Source organism: Citrus sinensis, chromosome 4 (genome assembly GCF_022201045.2).
Source record: "Citrus sinensis cultivar Valencia sweet orange chromosome 4, DVS_A1.0, whole genome shotgun sequence".
In the NCBI taxonomy this organism is placed as follows: Eukaryota; Viridiplantae; Streptophyta; class Magnoliopsida; order Sapindales; family Rutaceae; genus Citrus; species Citrus sinensis.
Window position 1 is genome coordinate 23,048,810 of NC_068559.1, and position 17,769 is coordinate 23,066,578.

The 17,769-nt window shown below is 34.1% G+C and overlaps 3 protein-coding genes across 3 annotated transcripts; all 3 read right to left on the reverse strand.

Annotated features, from left to right (window-relative positions):
• Positions 1-5,664: 5,664 nt before the first annotated feature.
• LOC102619908 (GEM-like protein 4) lies at positions 5,665-6,836 on the reverse strand. Its single transcript, XM_006484429.4, has 3 exons — positions 6,494-6,836; positions 6,116-6,390; positions 5,665-6,013 (listed from the first exon to the last, which is right to left on the reverse strand). Exons 1-3 carry the CDS (start codon positions 6,711-6,713, stop codon positions 5,843-5,845), a joined length of 666 nt encoding a protein of 221 aa, XP_006484492.1. The 5' UTR covers positions 6,714-6,836; the 3' UTR covers positions 5,665-5,842.
• Positions 6,837-10,141: 3,305 nt separating this feature from the next.
• On the reverse strand, positions 10,142-11,294 carry LOC102622779 (GEM-like protein 4). The gene is made up of 3 exons (XM_015532040.3): positions 11,095-11,294; positions 10,694-10,968; positions 10,142-10,607 (listed from the first exon to the last, which is right to left on the reverse strand). The coding sequence occupies exons 1-3, from the start codon at positions 11,201-11,203 to the stop codon at positions 10,401-10,403; spliced, it is 591 nt and encodes a 196-aa protein (XP_015387526.1). The 5' UTR covers positions 11,204-11,294; the 3' UTR covers positions 10,142-10,400.
• A 3,193-nt stretch (positions 11,295-14,487) lies between these two features.
• Positions 14,488-15,893, reverse strand: LOC102622479 (GEM-like protein 4). Its single transcript, XM_006484516.4, has 4 exons — positions 15,579-15,893; positions 15,405-15,485; positions 14,881-15,155; positions 14,488-14,782 (listed from the first exon to the last, which is right to left on the reverse strand). Exons 1-4 carry the CDS (start codon positions 15,709-15,711, stop codon positions 14,582-14,584), a joined length of 690 nt encoding a protein of 229 aa, XP_006484579.1. The 5' UTR covers positions 15,712-15,893; the 3' UTR covers positions 14,488-14,581.
• Between the last annotated feature and the right edge of the window lie 1,876 nt (positions 15,894-17,769).

Below are 17,769 nucleotides of genomic sequence, written 5' to 3' on the forward strand. Positions count from 1 at the left end.
TGTGTAAGTATGTCAATTGCTGACATTAATGGAAGCTGACAAAAATTGAGGCTCTAGATATTGGTTGCCTAAAATCTTTTTGTTTGATACTATTTTCACCACATTTTTGCTAGAGTCTGATTCGAACCAATTGAGCGGTTCTCACCAGATCCAGCTCAAATCTTATTCTAATAATTAAATTTATATTTGAGTGAAGCTTGTGCTAAGTTTGGGTTTAGATGTATTTTTCTGATGTCTGAGGCAAGTGGTTTAAATTCGAACCAATTGGGTGATTCTCTCCAGATCCACCTGAAATCTGATTCTAACAATTAAATTTATATTTGAGGGGAGCCTGTGCTAAGTTTGGTTTTATGTGTGTTTTTTTTATGTCTGAGGCAGTGGTTTAGTGGAGGTACACTAGGCAGTGAGCTAAAGTAATAAACATAGTAAGTTGAGGTAGTCGTATGATGAATTAGAGTTGGCAATTAAGCTCAAGCCCTCTAAAAAGTCCATCCAAGTTTGGCTTGGGCCAGGCCTGGACGAGCTTAGGCTGGGCTTGTGCTTTCATGAAATTTTTACCTTATTTTAGTAAAATTGAAAAACTTAAATTAAAGCTAATTATCCAATACATATAGTCCAATACACAAAATATTTGTAATACAACATAATAAATTACAGCATAATAAATTATAAATACAAATAATAAATTACAACATAATAAATTACAAATACTAATATCGAAAACAAATCAATATTTGCAGGCCAACTTCTTCCTCATCATTCAATTCATCTTTAGTAAAAAATTCTTTTTCAGGAACTCCACTTAACAAAAAAAAAAAAAAAGGTGTTAACATAACTATTAAAGCAAACATAATTAATAATTGATTTTAACAATAATTTATTTTATACCTCCACCGTTACTAGCCCATAACAAATGCTGCAGAGAGCACATGATCGCTTTTAATGTGTCTAGATGTAGTCTGCTATGATGTGGACTCAATGTTCTAGGCCCTGTAATTAAAGCAGACTCTGAGGCAACAATTGTCATGAGTATGGCTAAAACATCCTTGGCCATCTCATCCAAAATTGGATACTTGTCTTTGTTCATCTTCCACCAGTGTAAAAACACCAAAGTCTAGAGTTCTTTTGACTAAATGATCCTCTAAATACCTCTCAAAGTCAGACTTTGAACTAATAAGTTGACAATTTTAGGTTGCATATACATTTGCATCACCCATATCATCAACATCATCAACATCATCAAAATCAGAAGAAACAACATTTAATATAAAAGACTCACTAATAATATTATATCTTGTAATTGTGGATTTGGCCTCATAATAATTAACCATTTCATCACAAAACTCACACACTCTTTTAAGCTGACTTTCAAGACTAGCTACATAAATCTTTGGATAATAGTAATTAACCAATACCATCTTATATCTCGGATCTAGAATGATAGGCATGACCAATACCCCACTAATCTCTTCTTAATACTTCAAAAAAAATTCAATCATGTTGTCTGCCATTTTCTTAACTGTAGGAATTTCTAATTTTTGCCACCCCTTTAATGCAATCCTCATTTTACAAACCAATAGAAAAAAAATATAGTAGTAGCGGGGCATGTTGTACTCGAAAACATCTCAGTCAACCTTGAAAAATGCCTTAAATAATCTCATATCTGCTTAGCTAACTCTCATTCCTCACTACTAGGAAAATACTTTATTATGGTTCAAGTGTCTGCAGTTGAAAAAAAATCATTTTTGTACTTCACTACAAGTTCAAGCATAACAAAAGTAGAATTCCCTCTAGTTGGACAATTAAGCTCAACTTTTTCACGTCCGTTATCTAAAATTGATGTGTAGTCAACTCAAACTTTTCCACCTATTTTGGTGGCGACGATCTCCAATAAAACACATTGTCTCTAACACGTGCAACATCACTCTCGATCATTGACAATCAATCTTTCACAATTAGATTCAAAATATGAGCTGCACATCTCATATAAAAGAACTTGCCACCTAATATCATTAACTCAGTTGACTATAGTAATTGCCACCATACTGTTATTAATCTCCAACAAATGTCCCGTAACAACCATACAACATTTCTTTTTATTAGTAGTGGTCCAAATGTTTATAGTAATTGCCACCCTACTATCATTAATCTCTAACAAATTCATTACCTTCACCTTTTCAACATTATATAGCTTAAAGATCCTATTCTTTAAAGTATTTTTAGACATAGGCTTCACCAATAGTTTGCAATAATCAACAAAATCTCTAAATGCATTATGCTCCACAAACCTAAGAGGAAGCTGATGCTTTAACAAACTGTTGTAAGTTTTTTAGGGGCAACCAATGGATTAAAATTTTGAATTCCAAGCTCACCATTTTCTTTCTTCAACAAGTGTTGTTTATTCTCAAGAACCTCTTTAATTGTCACCTGATGAAAACCATGAATTTGTCTAGCGTGTCTATTCAAGTGACTGGTTCCTGATCCACAAGTAAGAATTGTTCCACAATGATTGCAATTTGCCTTGCTACCCCACTGACGTTTATCTTTATGAAATGGTCTCATCAATTTGAGATAGCCCTATGTTTTCTTTTTTGGTCACTCTTATTTCTCCTTGAACATTTTCTGACTTCGCAGGTGGATTCGAAGGCAAAATAGAAGATTCAAAAGCATTTTCCATTATAATCCTATACAAAATTAAATGAGATAAGATATTAGATTAATGTAATTATACCACCAAACCTGTCAACTTGTTCTAAATTTTTAGATCATATAAAAAAGTTCTATAGTATAAAAGAATTTCAAATAATGCAAAACATTTTCTACACCATAATCTCATAATATTCTTCTAATAATAAAGAATATTACTTACATCATAATCTCATAATATTTTTCTGACAATACACAACATTTTTTGAACCATAATCTTATAAAATTCTACAACACAAAATTGTTATAATAATTCGACATATATTTGATAGATATTTGAAATTCTACAATATTTCTAAGAATTTCTACAATTAAAAAAATTTAAAGCTTTCTTGAGGTGGAGTTGGTGATGGTTTGCTGGTTCGGATTGTGTGGGCACTAGTTCGGGTGGTTGCTGCTGCTACATCGTGCAGGTTTGAGCGGTTGTTGATGTGTCGTGCATGTGGTGCTACTGGGTTATTGTTGCTTGCATATTGGGCTTGCGTGGCTGTGTCGATCGATGAGTGGTGGTGGCTGTAATTGTTGGTTGGGTGTGTGGCAATGAATGTGCAACTATTGGTTGCTAGTGTGATTCATGTAAGAGAGGCAAAGAACAATCAAAGTAGTTGATGAGTGAGTTTTTTTAATATATTATACAACCTTTTTCTCACACACACACCCCACACACACACATGCAACAGATTATATATTTTAAAGCCTGGACTTAAAGGCCCTTAACTGTGCCCATTATATATGGGCTTTGCATTTTGTGAGCCCTTATCCATGATTTTATGCCGGGCTTAAAGCCCATGGGTCTGGGTCGAGCCAGCCCAAGCTTTTTTGCCAACCTTATGGTGAATAATAAAGAGATCTTAGTGGAGTCCTGTAAAAGTTAATTTAGGGAGTCGATATAGAGGAATAATATTTGCTTAGGATTAGCTCAGGCATATACGGAAGATATCTCAAGAGGTCTCACAAAATACTTAGTGTAACTGGGGTAACTCCAGTAAGCACATACGTGAAATACAATATTGACCTCAAATTAAAAATATAGTAAAATAAACATAAATAAAAAGAATACATGATATTTACGTGGTTCGGCCTTTGCTCTATGTCCACAGAAAGCAAGTCGCCCCCAATTCACTAAATATAGAGAGATTATATGAAATTTTACATTATTCAAAATGAATAACATAAGCTAGATAGTTATATAGAGATACTTGGTGTTGATGAAGATGAGGATGTGAATAAAGATATAGAGGATGATGAAGATAGAGAATAGAAAATGGTTTTCCAAAAGTGAAGAAATGGGTAATGATCTAAAAGATGAGAAAATAGAGAGAAAGAGGAGAAGAAAGTGAGTGAGAGCCCTAAAATAAGGACAATGTATAAAAGTTAGACTTAGATATTATCTTTAGGTTAAAAGGAGAGAATGCTTTTAAAGTTACGTGCTCTATTGAGAGAAGAATGACGATAATATTTCTTTCATACTAGGTTTATTCATTCTTATAAATATCTTGATGTGTCCAAGTTTAACCCTTGATTTTCTAAACCCATTCAGTGTAGTAAATTCTTCCAAATAGCATCTTTATATTGCTCCAAGTATTTAGTTTATTTTGCTCTTATAATTGTGTATGTGTCATTCATTTACTGGTATAAACATATCCTTCTAAATTTACCCCTAAACAGACACCTAGTAGATTCTCTTTTCTCTTTCAACTACCAACCAGCTCCCTTTTTTCTTGGGTTTTATGATTAATTGGTGTTTGGTGATGGAAAGAATATTTGTTTAGTTACTTTTAAGGATTATAATAGGGATCATCGTCGGCATAGAGTGTTGAAGAAATTGTTTGCTTATCTATTAAATAGTACATACATACACATACACATACACATACACATACACATACATACATACATACATACATACATACATGCATACATACATAGGCAAAAGTTTTGGATTCTTAAGTTTAGAGCTGGATTTAATTTCTTGAGATCAGTTACTTGTAGAGATTACCTGTCCATCCTTCCGAGTTGAGATGAATCATTCATCGGATAGATAAAGTTTGTAAGTCATTTTAGATGTAATTGAAGCCAATAAGGGGAACATTCTGTGATACTCTAGTGTGTCATGTAAATGTTAGGATTCACCAGTACTTACAAAGAAACACTTAGTTGATTGAATAAGCAGCTGTTGTCTTGAACCTCAAGCTAGCTGCTAGTGCCGCTTGAGCTGACATCCTCAGTTCATCAGAAGATGCAACCAAGACTGTTCCGTACAGTACTGGATTGTATAATTTTGGATGTGCCGACTGAACCGAACTGTTAAGCTAACGATCAAACATTATTCTTCAACTGCAATTTCCTTGCATGGATCCACTTCATTCTCACTGTATCTAATTCTTACTTGCTATAGTTTTTTCCAAGTTGGTATCTAATTCTTACTAGTAATATATTTGCTCAAATCATTGTCTTGCTTCGGAGACAAGCCACTAATTTGTAGAGTCCTTGTCATAGAGTTGGAAGGCAATTTGCCATCTTTTTTCATTAAAGTTTTATGCCCATGCGCCATGACATAGCCTGCAAACGTGTTGGCCTTAACTTGTATGAAATGAATACGTTAAACTCAACTTCTGCATTTTTTTTTTCTTTTTACTTTGCAACTCACATTGGCTGGCAATCACCAATCAGAGTCTTTTAGTCGTCTCATTTGTAAGCAAACTGCCAGCTGACAGTTTCTATTGCTACAAGAGAATGCATATTTAACTGCAAATAAAATATATTTCCTTATTCTACTGGTGCTGACACACAATGCAAATATGAAATTAATTCAGAACATACTAGTTTGGTTAGATCTTGGATGAGCCATGCGGGATTCAATATATTCGTCAATCAAGTCTGTTGAAATTCGATTCAATAACCAACCACAACAGATCAGATTAAGTCCATCTCCAAGTGGAAAATGATAAAAAGGAATGAAAGAAAAAGATTAATAACATGTCTCAAACATCGAAATCTATACATTATCTGCAAAGACTGCAATCAACTAGTCATGTTGACAGTTCACTCTTTTACTAATTACATCATTGGCAAATTAGGGGAAAAAAAAGAAAAAGAAAAAGAAGAAGATGTGATGAATGTACTTGATTTAATCTTAAGAACTAATTGCCTGCTGCAGGTGGTTTAATGCCTTCTGGTAGTTCAAAAAACCCATAAACCAGAAGTCAAAATTATCCACTGTCACTATTTCTATGTACTTTTGAGATGGCTTATACACATTCTCACTTTGATTTACTCTCTTTATCTTCTTCACTGGTATCACTACCTGCACAAACAGAGAGAGACACAGAGTTAATATAAATATTATGATTTATGCTAAATTAAGACAATCTTATTAGTTTATGAGTAATTAATAAAAAATAATTACCTTGTAGTGGATTCTAGCTGATTCCCCATTTGGAGAAGGGATTTTGATTGATCTTTCACTGCAGAAGGCAATTTTTTCGGTGGAGATAAATAAGAGACCGGCTATAGGACCAGCTGTTGTCGATAAATAACATTGACAAGTCTTCAAAAGCCTCTCCCCTTCTGCAACATTAAATAATTTCTTGAAAACTTTGCCCATTCCTCCTACTTGAATAATTCTTGCACCCAAACTCAGCTTCCCCTTCACAATTTCAGTAATCTTTGGTCCCAATCTCACTGCAAATAATTATTAAATCCACAACCATTAGTATAAATTTTATGCATCACTAACAAATTAACTATAGGGGTATATCAAGAAACTGAATTTAATTAAACTTACCATGCTCTCGAACTCCAGTGGCAAATCTGTCAGCTTTTTTAATTCTTTTTAGTAGAGGATATGCGTTTTTGGACCCATTAGCAGGAGATGGAACGATTTGTTTGCCTCCAGATTCATCTGGTACTTCAGGCAAAAACCGCATTGGCGAGTTCTTCACTGGATACTTTGTTGAGCAAATTGAAATTCCCATAACTTGTTCCACTAGTGAGATCGTCTTCATGTTTGACAGGTTGATATACAATCAAAACAAGCAGCTTATAGGAAAAGCACTTCTGCAAATTAAAGCTGGTGTTGTAGATTAATTGTTGTTTGATGAGCTGATAAGGTTGATGAGACCTTTGTATTGTGCAAGTGTATTTAAAGGCACAACTGATGGTTAGTTAAACTTGCTTTTTGGACATGAGTCATCGATGACTCATCCATGAAAATAAAAGGCACACACAGACATTGACTCTTAGAAGGTACTGATAGGCATCCATGTTCATGGTTTTATTTATTGCTTTAGGAAAAGAGTTTTTAGGCCCCATTAATTCTTTTGCAAAATTCTCCAAGTTCATTAAAATAAAAAATTATTAGTGTCATGTTAAAAAGCTAAGCAAATGGGATGTTTCAGTGTATATATATATATATATATCACAAAATCTGAAATGCATGCATGTCCATGATCATATGTGATGGTATAATAATATATAAAATTATTTCAAATAATTTCATTGAGTATATGCATTTATTTAATTTAATCCTTTGCCATGTTTTCAAAGAAAATCTTTGTAAAATCGTAGGCGGGTCTCAATCCCATTAAGGAATATTAAAGTAAAATAAAATAAATTGGTTGGTTGTTAGTTGAGGGAGCTTTTCATGAATCATGATAATAAAATTAAATCCAAGTAAGCACCACGTAATGCCTTTAATTTAAATATTGCATCCCCCAGTTCTACGTGGTGTGTTGATGTGCGATTGTTGCTTTTCGAGCTGGATTTTCATCTTTCTGACGATGGATTGTGAAAAACCTCTTTTCAATTATATGATCAGAAAATGACTTCACCCTTAATCAACTTGGTCTTGCAATCATCAAGTTGACTAATTACCAGCGCTTTAACAAAGTGATTGAAAAGTTGAATTTCTACTGTATTGATTAATTGGTCAATTAAAGAGAAATCTTATCCTAATCATGGTGAAAAAGTAGGTCACCATCTAATTCCCCCCCCCCCCCCCCCTTTTTTGTATTTTAATTTTTTAAACAATTTGTTACATATGAAGCAAGCCAGTGCATTCTTTAGCATTAATTCAAACATGATCAGCTGCATGCTTGTGTTGAAGTCACGGAAAGGTCGGCTTTGATAACAAGGTAAGATGTGCTCATATCATAATTGTGGATCAGGGAAAATGATACATCAACATGTCTCCAAACTTTAATATATATAATAAACAAATGCTCAACATTCTTGACGCCAAAATCTTGACAAATTGGTGTGTGAGCTATCAACCAATTTAACGCGAGTATTTGAATTTATTTTTATAGGGAAGTGGTATTTGCCTCTACTGAAAAGTAGAGGTGGCAAAAATTGGCGAACACAATTCGACCTATCAAGCACTTGCAACTAGAAAAATAATTAAGGGCGTCAGAATTTTTTTTTGTGTTAACCCTCCAACGCTTAAGTTAGTGTCATGGGTTTACAAAAAAAAAAAAAATAGCTAATTATTTGTGTAAAATGAACAAAAAAGAAAATAAGCTATAAAAAGAATCCTCTCTTTTTGAAATAATGAAAAATGAACGAGAATATAGAGGGTAAAAAATAAAAGGATAAAGAAGAAAGATTCACTAAGATTAGATAGGGAGTTGAGTGGTTTCGAAATTCAAAAAGTCTGTTACCTCTTGAAGTACTCTTGGAGTTTTATAGGGATCAAAATCCCTTCCCATGGTGTTGATGTCGAAATCCGGATAAGTTGGTCAGATCTCAAATCCCTGCATCATCATTAAATTTGTTTGGTGGGAAGCTGATGATTAGTTAGCACCATGAGCAGATTTTCTATGAGCAAATGTTCTGTGAGCAGAAAACCCATGAGCAGATAATCCATGAGCAGATGATCCATGAGCAGAGAACTCATTAGCAGGCAATCCATGAGCAGATAACCCGTGAGCAGACGATCCATAAGCTGAGAACTCATGAGCAGGCAATCCATGAGCAGATAACCCATGAGCAGACAATCCATGAGCAGATAACCTGTGAGCCTGTGAACACAACCAACGGTCAGGAGGTGCCGGAAGTTTTTCCGGCGAGAACTCTCTGACGCTCAAGTCAGGGATTTGGGTCTTACTTGGAAAAACCCATACCACAATTCATGTGGCTTAATTATGATTGCTTTAAACAAAAAGCTTTTAAGTAAATTTAAAGGAAAAGAATTCAAAATAATCAATCTTAAAGAAATCACAGGTGAAAGAGAAATTTCTCTGTGGTAGAGAGAGAAAAATGTCCAATGGGTTCAGTTGCTTAGAGAGAGAGAGAGCTAGAAGAATCCCCTTTCCTTTCCTTTTCTAGGGTTTTTATAGAAAACTATAGCGGTTTTCATCCACTAAGAATATGGTCCCTAATATTTCGGAGAAAATGTTTTGACTGAATCGTGCTTTCTGGTAATTTCCTGGTCGAGGTGACCAATAACATCCTGGTCGAGGTGATGTGCTCGAGGTCACCACATATTATTCCGGTCGAGGTGATCTGTTCGAGATCACCACATATTATTCTGGTCGAGGTGACCAATAACATCCTGGTCAAGGTGATGTGCTCGAGGTCACCACATATTATTCTGGTAGAGGTGATCTGCTCGAGGTGACTAATAACATCCTAGTGGAGGTGATCTGCTCAACTATTTGCTCACTTTTACTCTGGAGGAGAGCGCGATAATGTATGAGCAAACACCTTTATCTTGGTCACCCTATTTCATTCCCTAAACACATGGATTACGGCATGGTGGGTTTTGAGGATAGAGTTTCACCTCCCTCTCGCCCTTAGATTATGGAACATTGGATTTTGAGTATAGGGTTCAATTCTTAATTTTTTAGAGAAGATAACTAGGAGTGGTTTTGATTAGGTTTATCCTTAGTTTAACCATCCACTCGTTTAAATCCTGCTTACGGGTTTCTCTTTGGTAGTGATTTATGGCAAGGCAAGCACAATAAAATTATGAGTTAAGCCTTATTATGGTCGTCCTATTTTATCACCTAATAGCAACGTGAGCATAATAAGACCTAAATAAAGCTTTATTATGTTCATCTTATTTTATCACCTAAACAAACATATTAATTGATAATAACATAATGTTGGTAACTTCGAGGCAAACGTATTCCCACTTCACCGACTGTTAGATCATTCGAGGGTACGTATATGTAGAACCTTATTTGGACTTAGACAGTCTGTGTGATGCAAGTGAACTTGATCAAATAAACATGATCCCAGCAAAACATCCTGACAAAAGGCTGTCGGCACTTTTTTCTTTTTGAACGGAAAGATTAAAAATTAAAACAATTTGGTAATTTAAACTAATTTATACCCAGAAAATTTTGGGAGCTACTTTTAACGTCTCATACTTTTAATTCGAATTCAGCAGTACGTGTTTTTGAAATTTCAGAAGCAGGTCGATGGATGCAAGTAATCATAATCATATATTTGTGTCCCTTTGGTATAAATGTTTCTTCAAACATAGAGTTCCTGTTTTTACCAGTAACTCTATGTTTTGGTCAAAATTAATACAGCCAACAGAAATAATGTTGAAGAATTGAAGATTTCTATTACAAAATTCATTCATTAATAATTAATATTTTTACAGAAAGTTTTGTGACGTATTAAAGCTCAATTTACTCACTTCATAGATCATATGTACATATTCTGATAAGCCAATTTATAATCAGTCAACTGGTAAGTGACTTGTTCATCATCCATTTGCAGCTCTGAGAGATTGCCTGCTGAAGATATTTGAAAGCCTTTTGATAATTTAGAAAACCCATAAACCAGAAATCAAAACCGTCCACGGTATACACTTCAATATACTTTTCTGATTGCTTCTTCATATTTACGCGTTGATCTACTCTCTTTATTTTACTTAGAGGAATCAAAACCTGCACAAATTAATTTGCCAATACATATTACAATTAATGCTAGAAAGTAAGAGAAAATTCAAATTAAATTATAATTGATCATGTACCTTGTAATGAACCCTAATCAATTCTCCACTTGAGGAATAGAATTTGAGTGATCTCTCACTGCAGAAGGCAACTTTGTTTGTGGAGATAAAGAGGAGGCCGGCTATAGGACCTGCTGTTGTTGACAAATAGCATTGGCAAGCCTTCAACAAATTTTCTCCTTCCTTAACACTAAATAATTGCTTGAAAATTCTCTCCACACCACCTACTTGAATAATTTTAGCCCCCAAGCTCAGTTTCCCCTTCACAGTTTCCGTAATCTTGGGCGCCAGCCTCACTGTACAACATATATCACAGCAAATCATTAAGTACATTTTATTTGTATAACAAAACGTTAATATATACTAATGTTATTAACTTATGAATGTAACATGCAGTGTAACGTATATAAATATATAATTACCATGTTCTTTGACTCCAGTAGCAAAATTATTTGCTTTCTTCCCTAGCTTACTCATTCTTTTGAGAACTGGTAAGTGCCTCGATGGCGTCTCATCAACTGGAATCTCCATAACTGAACTGTTATGATTCGTTCTCGGAGAAATGTTTTGTTGGTTATCATATATAGATGAAACCTAGTTCAAGGGTTTTTCCTCTTGGGATTGAATTTATATATAGCAAGTGATGGAATCTAGCTTTTTGTTGTATATGAATCACCACCTTAGCATGAACAAGTATAACGTGGCATATGCTAAAGGTCGTGTGCATATGGCCGCTTTAAAGTAATTAATTGAAAACAAAGTTATCATAGAAATTAAAGTTAGGTAATTGACGTGGTCTTTTAAATAAATAATTAAGATAGTTAGATTCTTGTATGTTAACTAAAGTTTAATTTAATTCTTGGTGTGCAAGATATCATCCTCGATGATCAAACTAAGACAAAATAATTTGGTAGCCGGTCTGAGTTGGCGAGGCTAATTATAAATAAGCGTAAAAATTTGCATCCATTGATTGATTTTTCTTCAATATTCCGCAAATGTAAACAAAACCTTGTCCGAATTCTATGAGCTGGCATTGAATCAATTTCATTACATCATGAGTCCTAAGACCTCTTGTATCATCAGACAATCTTAATTACTGATTAATTAATTCAATTGGGACCAAACATACTTCATCATTCAATACTTAATTTGTCTTTTTTGTTTACACGTGTCTGTTGTTCATTGCTCATATTTTGTTTAATACTCAGCTCATTATTATGATTTACGAGATAAAAACTAACAATATATTAGAAATGTTCTAATTTAGAATCTTAAATTTGTTAAAGTCTGGAAAAACTATATAATATATTAGTATAATCGCATTGTACTACTAAATTATATTGTTTAATAACTTTTCCACATTTTAATAAAGTCAAGGATTTGTGTTGTGTGTGTGTGTAACGACACGTTATTAAAGTATGCGATTTAATAGCGTGTCCAGTCGAAAAAAAATGAGGGCCCCGCACATGAGAATAATTATATATATGTGTGTGTGAGGGCATGTGTGTTTGAAAAATAGATAGACTAGTCTATAAATGATTGTTCGAATTCCTTATCTAATTTATGTTAAAAAAAATGACAGGCGTTTCACAAAATTAACTATACCATTTTTCCAAATGGGATCAAGTAAATAAAGTAATTTGTGAAGTTGGTAAGCTTAACAAGTAAGATGTATATTGCATCCTTTTTATTTATTTATTTTTTGGTTCTTGTACCAACTACATGATGGCGTGTCACTGAAACTTTCCGAGGTGGCATATCAGCTTTGTGATGGATTCAAGTTCTCTTTTTATTCTTGGATAAGAAAAGGAAGACAAAAGGCCATTTGCGAAGCATTCATGTTGCACCAACCAACTTATCAATAAAGATATCACAATCTAAAGATTTCAGGGTGATTGCATCAGACCATAAAGCATGACTACTGATTCTGGGGGCTTGTTCTAATTTTGCTGACTCATTATGTTATAGATTGACTTCATTGATTTTAGGCCAGTATTTTGATACACACGTGAACTATTCAAGTATAAAATATATTAGCATAATAAAAGATGTATTGATGTATAAAATATATAGATGGTAGCAGTATTTGACCTTAGAATCTCAGTGTGCATTGAATCTTCTGAATCTAGGGAACTTGTTGAAATTAAAAAATTAAATCCTGTGATTTTTCCTCTCTTTTTGTTTCTTTGGTGAGTCAGCCAAATATATATCTGACTCATGAGTCATACTTAACCTCGAAGGAAAATTCATATTAATATTTCTGGCAAGTTTCATACAGTTTGAGAGAAATAAACCACCTTTGAGAAAAGGGCAGTGGAGCTTTTGGTTAATTCATTGGTCAAAGGAAAAAGCTTGCTTATCACATTAGATGATTCTTGATTCTGACGTGTAAGTGAATGGGCAGCAGGCTGGCCACCATTAACAATAACGCTGCCTCGCCCTTTATGTTCCATCTCAGCGGGAAACAATAAGCACTGCTTAAAGCACTTTAATTTCCCTCATCAAAGTCATCTAAAGCCGGTTCTGAAATCTGAATCTCTGCTTACTCTAGCTAAACAAAAAGGCTATTTCAACTTTTTGATGTTTGTGGTAAAGAAGATTGCCATATCATAGCCACGTCGGCCACATGTATTGCTCACATGCCTAAGAATATTTAACTCAAGTTTTCTCTTGGGCAGCAAAGGCACTTTTTAAGTTTTGGCTGGGGAGAATTTACGAGAGTTTTTATGCTATTTTGAGGGGGAAAAAAAATCTTGACATGGGTGTTTTTTGAAAATTGTTATTCATTCATTCATTCATTATTTGTCACGTGCGTGTATCATTACGATTTGTTGAATCATGCACATGACAAAGATTTGAATGAAAGATGAGCAATGAAGCAAGAGCACCCAAGAATTTTCTACAATGGAGATTCTATAAGCTGTTGAAGGGATGCTGACGTGCCTAGCTACCTGGGGTGCCATCCCTTTGCAGAAGTTAGTTTTAAATCTCTGGATTTAGTTTCAACAGGCTGACTGATGAGCTTATAAAACAGATTAATATATCCTGTAGGCCAGATCGCGTATCCGCTTGATTGTTGTTATCCAGAAGAAATACTCCGCGTTATGATCTTGCAAACATCTTGTAAATTTTTCGAAAGCTTAATTAGAAAAAAGGCAATTGCTGCCTTTACACCCATCTTGGCTGAAACATACGTAAACTCTGTGTGTTTACTGTTCTTTGGTGATCCTATATCTGTTTTAAACTAATTGATTTGTTTGTTCGTTTTACTGTATTTTCCTGAATAATAAAATCATTTGAGTCTCTACAGACTTGACTGTAGTAAGCAAATTAAAAAAAAAATCTAATTTAATTTGTACACTTCAGCTCTGTCGACATTGTTTACAATTTGCACACCAACACCATTTGAGGGCTCGCGTCCTGACGCACTTGAGTTGTTCTACACATTTTTACCACTACAGATACCAGTTATTGATGGCTGGCTTAGAACATCTAAGTATCTAATTTAAAATATTAATTAATATTTTTAATATAGTGACTCATCCTAGTTATAATGCCCAAGCTTTCTTTTTAATAGCTAAGTGAATTGATATTATTGCACACAGCACAACAGTTTTAAGCCTCAGCTACGTGTCATTCACTCTTTATTTTCTTTTTATGCTTATTCAAGCATCCTTTACTCGTATACTTTTGCTCGAAAGGAGACTAACTCTTCAAAAATGCTGAAGTAGTTATTCAATCTTCTCGTGTTTTTGAACTCATTGCACAGTCAACATAAGTCTTTTGAAGAAATAATGAAAAGCATTTCACGATCATAATTAACAAAGGTTTTACATTGATTGTAAGCACATGTACATATATGTAAAATCTGATGAAGTAATCTAAAGGGAAAACATATTTCTAAGTCAACTAGTAAGTGACTTGCACATCATCCGTGCAGCTCTGAGAAATTGCCTGCTGAAGATATTTGAAAGCCTTTTGATAATTTAAGAAACCCATAAACCAGAAATCAAAACCGTCCACGGTATATACTTCAATGTACTTTTCTGATTGCTTCTTCATGTTTACACTTTGATTCACTCTCTTTATTTTACCAAGAGGAATCAGAACCTGCATGCACAAGATTGCCAATAATTAGTCCGTATCACTTGAAACAAAAGATACCAATAGAAACCCAAATGAAAGAGATATCATATTTGAGCAAGTGCCTTGTAGTGAACTCTAATTAATTCTCCCTTTGAAGAATAGAATTTGAGTGATCTCTCACTGCAAAAGGCAACTTTTTCTGTGGAGATAAAGAGGAGGCCCGCTATGGGACCTGCTGTAGTTGACAAATAGCATTGGCAAGCCTTCAATAATTTTTCTTCTTCCTTGACAGCAAATAGCTGCTTGAAAATTTTCTCCATACCACCAACTTGAAGAATTTTTGCCCCTAAGCTCAACTTCCCCTTCACAGTTTCTGTGATCTTGGGCCCCAGCCTCACTACAATCATACACAGATTAAATGCATTTAGCACACTTCTAACCTTTACCCCAAAAAAAATTAATAGCAACGCTATTCGGACCCAAAAAAAGAGGAAAAAAAAAAGATTTGACAAAAACACTGATAAAAACAGTGATACACCAATGTCGATTTACTCCCTTAAACCATGAATAAAAAGTAAATTGGCATCGATTTATGACTGTTTCTAGTAGCGCTCTGCTATATCTCTTTAGCATTTATAAAAATTACCGTGTTCTTTGACTCCGCTTGCAAAATTATCGGCTCTCTTCCCGAGCTTGTTCACTCTTTTGAGAACCGAATCTACTTTCCCTGCAATATATTAAAACAATCGTGTTACTAAAAGAGCTTCATTCCAATCTCTCTTATATACATACAGCTAGCCAGAAAGAGCTAGATAGTTACTTTGTTTATTAGTTGGAGACCCATTTGCCAAAGAAGAATGAATGCCGTATTGGTCATGGGTACATGCTGGTAGAAGTTTCATCGACGACAACTTCTGAACTGAGTATGCTGTTGAGCTCACAGGAATCTCCATAACTGCTGTGGTATGTTTGCAGCAAATTAAAGAAATGCTATAATGTTTGTGATGAATTGTCGAAACGTTCCAGCAAAGTGTATATATTTATAGGGAATTAATAATTAACAGTATAGCAAAAGAGTGAATCTAGCTTTTTCTTGTGTGAGTCATCCTTGGTTCATCAACATGAATAAAGGGATGGCATAACGGATCTCAAAAGATTGCTCTGTAGAAAAGGTGTGTGAATGGTTTCTTTAAAAAGAAAAATATTTGTGGAAAAGTGGAAGTGTTCGTTTGAATTGTTAATTTTTTTAAAGAAGACCATCAAAGGACAGTTAGATGGTTTGTTAATTGAACATATACAAAGCATAATCCTTGCAGGGCAAGACATCATCTGATTAAGTAATCAATATTTCCTGTAATGATGTAACTAATGACAGAATTATTTCCTAAAATTTTGACTATGTAATCGTTAATTCAAGGTGGCAGATTGATTGAATTGAAGCGAAGAACAAGCTTATTTTGTTTAATTTATTCGTGGCCACATTTTCCCTAGACATAATTGAATGGAAGGGAAAAATCATACTATTTTTGAAAATGGGTTCAAGAAAAATAAAGTAATGTATTGTGGGAATTTAAGTTCGGTAAGCTTTAATTTACAAAACCGCAACAACAAGCAACATGCACTTCCTACTTTTTGTAACGCCACAAGTCCATGACGGATTGGCACTTTAAACTTTTTCCAAGGTGGCATTTCAGCCTTGTGATGGTGGACGCAAAGCTCTCCTTTCATTCTTAGATAAGAAAAAGGAACAGGAAAAAAAACAAGCATTTGAATATATGACACATATGTTGAAATTGAATCAATCAACTTGCTGAAGATATCATAATCTTCATAGACTTCACTTTTAATGATGTTAGACAATATGTTGATTGCATCAGACCATTAAACGTGGGAGCATTTTTAATTTCCATGGCTCTCCCTCTCGGTAATGCACTCGGTCTAGTAACAGAAGAATACACTGATCAATGATAATAATTATTCTTTTGATAATTCTTTTTGTTTCTTTGGTGAGTAGTCAGTTATAGGTAATTGATCTCGAAGGATAATAAGAATTCCTGAAACTTCCATTTGAGAGAAACAAAACAACTTTTGAGAAAAGGGCAATGAAGCTTTTATTAATTGGTTGAAGAAATTAAAGAGCCTGGTCATCGCATTGGCATTCTTGATTCTGAGGTGTGAGTGAATGGCCAGTAGGCCAGCCACCGGTAAAGCTGCCACGCCCTTTTGCCGAATTTAAAGCATTTTCATTTCCTTTAATTCATATACAAGAATAATCCAAGGCCGGCTTTGAATCTTTGCTTACTCGTGGTAGCCCCCAAAAAACAAAAGAAAAACAAAAGTTCAGTTCTTAACTTTTTAATGTTTGTGGGAGAGAGGATTGCCACATCATAGCTACATCGGCCACTTTGCTCACATGTCTAAGAATAAGTCAAGTCTTGGAAAGCAAATTAACAAGAGGCCTTCCTATTTTCAGGGAAAAAAAAATTCTTGGCAGGCGAAATTGTATATAACCCTTTTATTTAAGAAGTCTAAGAAATGTAATTTTTATTGTATCTTATCAGATCATAAAAATGGTATATCAAAGAATTTCTCCGCAGCCATGATATATTTTAATAATTTTCATAGCCATGATATATTTTAATAATTTTCATTCACATTATTCTTATCTTGGCGTATAATCTCAAGTTTAGTAAATAAACGGCAGGGAGGAGGAACTTATTGGAGAGTAAATGATGATCATAGCCAAACTAGCTAGGGAAATGCTATATAATTGTAGTTTTTTTTTTTGAAAAAAATATTACAAAGGATTGAGTGATGAAAAAATAGGGTATAATCTAGAAAGCAAAATATCACAGTCAACTGAAAATAGTTACTAAGTTAATAATATGAGTTTAACCTTTAATTTATAGGCTATGTTGAGGTGTTATAATTTTTAAGGTACAACGGCTGTAGAAAAAAAAAATATCACTATGATTATATAATATATGGTAAATACAACTTTTAAATAATGA

Bases quoted from the DNA above. Each gene is read 5' to 3' on its own strand.
- LOC102619908 (XM_006484429.4), bottom strand. From the start codon at position 6,713: ATGAAGACGATCTCACTAGTGGAACAAGTTATGGGAATTTCAATTTGC. The intron at 6,391-6,493 runs GTAAGTTTAATT...AATTATTTGCAG, and splicing joins CACTGGAGTTCGAGAGCATG to TGAGATTGGGACCAAAGATT. The intron at 6,014-6,115 runs GTAATTATTTTT...CTGTTTGTGCAG, and splicing joins CAGCTAGAATCCACTACAAG to GTAGTGATACCAGTGAAGAA.
- LOC102622779 (XM_015532040.3), bottom strand. From the start codon at position 11,203: ATGGAGATTCCAGTTGATGAGACGCCATCGAGGCACTTACCAGTTCTC. The intron at 10,969-11,094 runs GTAATTATATAT...TATGTTGTACAG, and splicing joins TACTGGAGTCAAAGAACATG to TGAGGCTGGCGCCCAAGATT. The intron at 10,608-10,693 runs GTACATGATCAA...TAATTTGTGCAG, and splicing joins TGATTAGGGTTCATTACAAG to GTTTTGATTCCTCTAAGTAA.
- LOC102622479 (XM_006484516.4), bottom strand. From the start codon at position 15,711: ATGGAGATTCCTGTGAGCTCAACAGCATACTCAGTTCAGAAGTTGTCG. The intron at 15,486-15,578 runs GTAACTATCTAG...AATATATTGCAG, and splicing joins GTCTCCAACTAATAAACAAA to GGAAAGTAGATTCGGTTCTC. The intron at 15,156-15,404 runs GTAATTTTTATA...GTATGATTGTAG, and splicing joins AAGCGGAGTCAAAGAACACG to TGAGGCTGGGGCCCAAGATC.